This window comes from Oncorhynchus mykiss, chromosome 5 (genome assembly GCF_013265735.2).
Source record: "Oncorhynchus mykiss isolate Arlee chromosome 5, USDA_OmykA_1.1, whole genome shotgun sequence".
Lineage (NCBI taxonomy): Eukaryota > Metazoa > Chordata > Actinopteri > Salmoniformes > Salmonidae > Oncorhynchus > Oncorhynchus mykiss.
In genome coordinates, this window is record NC_048569.1 from 92,604,660 (window position 1) to 92,611,826 (window position 7,167).

General features: G+C 43.9%; 1 protein-coding gene across 1 annotated transcript in view; it reads left to right on the forward strand.

The window, feature by feature from the left end:
* Window positions 1-1,998: 1,998 nt before the first annotated feature.
* Window positions 1,999-7,167, forward strand: part of meltf (melanotransferrin) — a 22,217-nt gene continuing 17,048 nt past the window's right edge. Inside the window, exons 1-5 of the mRNA XM_036978825.1 lie at window positions 1,999-2,298; window positions 2,666-2,820; window positions 4,795-4,894; window positions 6,018-6,203; window positions 6,526-6,676. Coding sequence (XP_036834720.1) covers window positions 2,256-2,298; window positions 2,666-2,820; window positions 4,795-4,894; window positions 6,018-6,203; window positions 6,526-6,676 — 635 coding nt within the window. The 5' untranslated portion in view covers window positions 1,999-2,255. The remainder of the gene's footprint in view (window positions 2,299-2,665; window positions 2,821-4,794; window positions 4,895-6,017; window positions 6,204-6,525; window positions 6,677-7,167) is intronic.

Here is a 7,167-nt window from a genome sequence, read left to right on the forward strand (position 1 = left end):
TACCAAGACAATCCATCCACATGACAGGTGTGGCATATCAAGAAGCTGATTAAACAGCAGGATCGTTACACAGGTGCACCTTGTGCTGGGGACAATAAAATACCACTCTAAAATGTTTAGTTTTGTTATACAACACATTGTCACAGATGTCTCAAGTGTTTGAGGGAGAGTGCAATTGAAATGCTGACTGCAGGAATGTCCACCAGAGCTGTTGCCAGAGAATTTAATGTTAATTTCTCTATCATAAGCCACCTCCAAAGTCATTTTAGAGAATTTGGCAGTACGTCAAACTGGCCTCACAACCACAGACCACGTGTAAACCACGCCAGCCCAGGACCTCGACATCCGGCTTCTTCACCTGTGGGATCTTAGACCAGCCACTCGGACAGCTGATGAAACTGAGGAGTATTTCTGTCTGTAGTAAAAACCTTTTGTGGGGAAAAACTCATTCTGATTGGCTGGGCCTGCCTCCCCAATGGGTGAGTCTGGCTCCCAAGTGGGTGGGTCTATGCCCTCCCAGGCCCACCCATGGCTGCCCAGTCATGTGAAATCCATAGATTAGGGCCTAATTCATTTATTTGAATTGACTAATATCCTTATGTGAACTGTAACTCAGTAAAATCGTTGTTTTTGTTGCATATTTTCAGCTGATGAAACTGTGGGTTTGCAAAACTAAAGAATTTTACCACAAACCGTCTCAGGGAAGCTTATCTGAGTGTTTGTCGTCCTCACCAGGGTCTTGTCCCTGACTGCAGATCGTAACCGACTTCGGTGTTGAAAATGCTCACCTTCGATGGCCACTGGCACGCAGGAAAAGTGTGCTCTTCACAGATGAATCCCGGTTTTAACTGTACCAGGCAGTTGGCAGACAACGTGTATGGTGTTGTGTGGGCGAGCGGTTTGCTGATGTCAACGTTGTGAACAGAATGCCCCATGGTGGTGGTGGGGTTATGGGCAGGCATAAGCTACGGACAACGAACACAAGTGCATTTTATTGATGGCAAAATGCACAGAGATACTCTGACATGATCCTGAGGCCCATTGTCATGCCATTCATCCGCCGCCATCACCTCATGTTTCAGCATGATAATGCACGGCCCCATGTCGCAAGGATCTGTACACAATTCCTGGAAGCTGAAAATATCCCAGTTCTTCCATGACCTGCATACTCACCAGACATGTCACCTATTGAGCATGTTTGGGATGCTCTGGATCGACTCGTACGACAGCGTGTTCCAGTTCCCGCTAATATCCAGCAACTTCACACAGCCATTGAAGAAGAGTGGAACAACATTCCACAGGCCACAATCAACAGCCTGATCAACTCTATGCGAAGTAGATGTGTCTCGCTGCATGAGGCAAATGGTGATCACACCAGATACTGACTGGTTTTCTGATCCACACCCCTACATTTTTAGTTATCTGTGAGCAAAAGATGCATATTTGTATTCCAAGTCATGTGAAATCCAAAGATTAGGGCCTAAATAATTCATTTAAATTGACTGATTTCCTTATATGACCCTTATATTACTCAGTAAAATCTTGTTGCAGGTTGATTGTATATTTCTGTTCAGTGAACCAGCATCTTATCTTACCTAAGGTTTTGGTTGTTGTTTTTTTCCTCGTATCCCATTCAGAAATGACTTTTGTAAAAACATTTTATTTGATTGTATTAAAACACTGGTAAGGAAACAAGAGAAAAATGACATAAGAAATATGACAGCAATCTGGGAAATCAGTTAATGAAGGTTCACTTGTATTACTAGCCTAGTCTTCACATTAAACTTAGAACAAGATTCCAGAAATTGTATTTGTCATTGACAGGGTCAGGCAGAAAAGTTACTACAGTTACTATGTCTCCCCCCCCCCCCCCCCAACCCCACTTCCTTGAGATGTACGATGGAAAAGCACCGGGCAGGGCCAGCAGAGGTGGGGTCTTTCCCCGTCAATGGCCTCTGTGTGCTCGGTCTGGCCAAGCGCCAGCTGCGGGCAGTAGGGACGTGTCTTTCCAGGTATGAGCTAACTGTCTGGAAGTCACCAAGTTTCAGAGAAAACGTTAGACGAAGAATAGCTAGAAAGTCTACTGATTTCCATAAAATGATGTTGTAAAATACTCATAACTTGTTTGACGATATGCGGAAAGCTGGAGTTCAACTTGGAGCTTGTACTTTGGAGCCCCAATCAGAGATCGGAAAGGTATAAATAAAGAGGTCGTACAGGATCAGACATTCTCACGTCTGGCTGACTCCGTCACTATGTGGGTACTCGTCGCCTCTCTGATATTAGGCCTTCAGACTGGTGAGTTGTTTTTTTTACTCAATATAATAGTATATTATGGAGGTGTGGAGGTAAAATAACGACATATTTTAATCCTTAGTTAAATAAAGGTTGCTTTTTAAAAACAATTTAAAAAACATCATAGTTATGTGTGTATTATAAAACGATAATAGCTGCAAAGACTACATTTGAATAAAAGGTTGGATTAATATGAATCCGTATAAAATGCTAGATAATATCAGCACATTGAGGTTTCTGGATGGAATTTTAATTTGTAAAAGACGAATTTGCGCAGTCGACGTTTGGTTGTGTACTCTATGAACATTGAGTAGCCATAGGACAACAAGAAAAATATGATTATTTTTGTTTGAATGTGTTCCCTATCCAGTGTCTGGCCAGAGCACTATAAGATGGTGCGCAATCTCCGCTCAAGAGATGAGCAAATGTAACGCCATGGCGCAGGCCTTCAGCGGTGCGGCCATCCGTCCGATTATCCAATGCGTCAGCGACGTGTCTGTGGAAGGATGCGCGCAGAAGATCGGGGTAAGTGGGGCTCTTTCAGATTAATAGGGCACATTTCCGTTTATATTAACTTTTTATATGACTTCCTATAAAACTTGATCAAATCTAAAATATATATATATATACACTGCTCCAAAAAATAAAGGGAACACTAAAATAACACATCCTAGTTCTGAATGAATGAAATATTCTTATTAAATACTTTTTTCTTTACATAGTTGAATGTGCTGACAACAAAATCACACAAAAATGATCAATGGAAATCAAATGTATCAACCCATGGAGGTCTGGATTTGGAGTCACACTCAAAATTAAAGTGGAAAACCACACTACAGGCTGATCCAACTTTGATGTAATGTCCTTAAAACAAGTCAAAATGAGGCTCAGTAGTGTGTGTGGCCTCCACGTGCCTGTATGACCTCCCTACAACGCCTGGGCATGCTCCTGATGAGATGGCGGATGGTCTCCTGAGGGATCTCCTCCCAGACCTGGACTAAAGCATCCGCCAACTCCTGGACAGTCTGTGGTGCAATGCCACATTGTTGGTGGATGGAGCGAGACATGATGTCCCAGATGTGCTCAATTGGATTCAGGTCTGGGGAACGGGCAGGCCAGTCCATAGCATCAATGCCTTCCTCTTGCAGGAACTGCTGACACACTCCAGCCACATGAGGTCTAGCATTGTCTTGCATTAGGAGGAACCCAGGGCCAACCGCACCAGCATATGGTCTCACAAGGGGTCTGAGGATCTCATCTCGCTATCTAATGGCAGTCAGGCTACCTCTGGCGAGCACATGGAGGGCTGTGCGGCCCCCCAAAGAAATGCCACCCCACACCATGACTGACCCACCGCCAAACCGGTCATGCTGGAGGATGTTGCAGGCAGCAGAACGTTCTCCATGGCATCTCCAGACTCTGTCACGTCTAACATGTGCTCAGTGTGAACCTGCTTTCATCTGTGAAGAGCACAGGGCGCCAGTGGCGAATTTGCCAATCTTGGTGTTCTCTGGCAAATGCCAAACGTCCTGCACGGTGTTGGGCTGTAAGCACAACCCCCACCTGTGTACGTCGGGCCCTCATACCACCCTCATGGAGTCTGTTTCTGACCGTTTGAGCAGACACATGCACATTTGTGGCCTGCTGGAGGTCATTTTGCAGGGCTCTGGCAGTGCTCCTCCTGCTTCTCCTTGCACAAAGGCGGAGGTAGCGGTCCTGCTGCTGGGTTGTTGCCCTCCTACGGCCTCCTCCACATCTCCTGATGTACTGGCCTGTCTCCTGGTAGCGCCTCCATGCTCTGGACACTACGCTGACAGACACAGCAAACCTTCTTTCCACAGCTCGCATTGATGTACCATCCTGGATGAGCTGCACTACCTGAGCCACTTGTGTGGGTTGTAGACTCAGTCTCATGCTACCACTGGAGTGAAAGCACCGCCAGCATTCAAAAAGTGACCAAAACATCAGCCAGGAAGCATAGGAACTGAGAAGTGCTCTGTGGTCCCCACCTGCAGAACCACTCCTTTATTGGGGGTGTCTTGCTAATTGCCTATAATTTCCACCTGTTGTCTATTCCATTTGCACAACAGCATGTGAAATTTATTGTCAATCAGTGTTGCTTCCTAAGTGGACAGTTTGATTTCACAGAAGTGTGATTGACTTGGAGTTACATTGTGTTGTTTAAGTGTTCCCTTTATTTTTTTGAGCAGTGTATATATATATATACATATATTATATATTAATATATTCAGTTGTTTGTGACAATTGATGTTTATATTTTTTATATTTTCTTAATAATTGCTGTGATATTGTTTGTTTTATTTAAGTCTTGGATAGGATAATGATATCACCTTTGGAGCATGTGTTGACCTAGTTGTCTAGGAGTATCTGCCGATGTCCTGAGTCCGACTGATTAGGAAGAAACACTGTTTCATTTCATTCAGTTGCGTTAACCATTGAAACATGCTATTTAAACCCCTCTTCATTTCTTTCTCCTAGAAAAACCAAGTAGATGCCTTTTCAATGAGCGCTAAGGACATCTACAAATTGGGGGAAGAAACTAACTTCAAAATAGCTGCAGGAGAGACTTCTGCTGATGGTAAAGAGTTTATGTCTGTGTTATATTTCTGATATTGCAGCACACTATCACAGTGTGTCTGTCACCAATTTCGCATAAAGTAATTTGTGTCTATTTCACGATCATTTATGAGCGTTTATGGGCGTTGGATATGAGCGTTGGATATGAGCGTTGGATATGAGCAGTGGATATGTTTACTCTCTTTTTATGACATGCTTGTGCAAACTTTACCCAGAAAGAGGAACATATCATATAAATTCAGTACATATTGTATGTTAATGATTTACTGGAGATTCAAGTATCTTTAAAAAATACATGCAAATTCTTATTTACAATGAGGGCCTACACTGGGCCAAACCCGTACAATGCTGGGCCAATTGTGCGCAGTCCTATAGAACTCCCAATCACGGTCGGTGATGGATTCGAACCAGGGTGTCTGTAGTGACGACTGTCGTGGAAATTTCCTCTATTTACCAAATCATGAGAGCAAACCACACACAAGTCAGAGTTAGTTATCACAAAGTCCATTTTTAATTATATGAGCTCTATCACAACCCTGTGACTCTCAGATCAATACAGTGTCTATAAATGAATTCTCTGAGAGTCCCTTACACATTGCAACTGAGATCCTTTGTAGCAAAGACACACATAGCCAGACAGCATAGGCATAATTTATCGTTCAGCTTTGTCTCCTAAACTATGTTATTTTCTCAAACTCAGAACCATAAACAAATCCTCCATATCAACAGGCATATATCAAATCTATCCTATCTTGACAATATCACAGAGACACACTGACTGGCACACAGACATTGTGGAGCCAAGAGATACACCCTTGACCTCTCCCCTCTCTCCGGCCCAAATAACTTAGTCTTGACATAGAACAGATACTGCAACCCCGCCACAGTATTATACAAACACATTCTGATGAGAAGTAACTTACAAACATATGATGAATATAAAACATCTTACCTATGTTACCAACTAATTCTGATTATTCCCCAACACGACTCTAGCACTTATGACAGCGGACGAGGTCATATCCCTCAATTGTGTCTGTTTTGACTCTGTTCCTCAAAGTGAAAGAGGGAAGCACATGATCAACTGGACCAATAACAGATTACTATCACCCTGACCTCCACAGGAGAGGGCACCACCTACTATGCGGTTGCCGTGGTGAAGAAGATGAAGCCGGACATCAACATCAACACACTGAAGGGCAGGAAGACATGTCACACAGGGAAGGGACGTACTGCCGGCTGGAACATGCCCCTGGGATACCTCATCGACCAGAGCAAGATGTCTGTCATGGGCTGTAACATCCCACAAGGTAGGGAATTGTGACACACACGCTAGTGTACGCACGCACGAAAACACACACACACACACACAGTCAACTGTCCAACTGAATGCATTCAACTGAAATGTGTCTTCTGCATTTAACCCAACCCCTCTGAACCCCCCCCCCCCCCCCCCCCCCCCCCCACACACACCCCTCTGAGTCCCCTCTGAGAGGAGCGGGGGGGGGGCTGCCTTAATCAACATCCACGTCTTCGGCACACACACACACGTACAGTACACACACTCTCCACACTACACTGTAGGAGCTTTGAAACCAATACACCACTAACCTGTTTGTGGTGTTCCCCTAGGCGTGGCAGATTTCTTTAATGCCAGCTGTATCCCTGGGTCACGGGGAGACCCTCCCTCCCTTTGCCAGCTGTGTAAAGGCAACAACGATGGACAGTTCGTATGTGACAACACTGACAAGGAGAGATACTACGCTTACAATGGGGCCTTCAGGTAAGGTACACTGTCTCACTGATACTGTACACTATCACACTGATACTGTCACACTGATACTGTACACTGATACTGTACACTATCACACTGATACTGTCACACTGATACTGTACACTATCACACTGATACTGTCACACTGATACTGTACACTATCACACTGATACTGTATACTATCACACTGGTACTGTACACTGATACTGTACACTATCACACTGATACTGTACACTATCACACTGATACTGTACACTATCACACTGATACTATCACACTGATACTGTATACTATCACACTGATACTGTATACTATCACACTGATACTGTATACTATCACACTGATACTATCACACTGATACTGTATACTATCACACTGATACTGTATACTATCACACTGATACTGTATACTATCACACTGATACTGTATACTATCACACTGATACTGTATACTATCACACTGATACTGTATACTATCACACTGGTACTGTATACTATCAC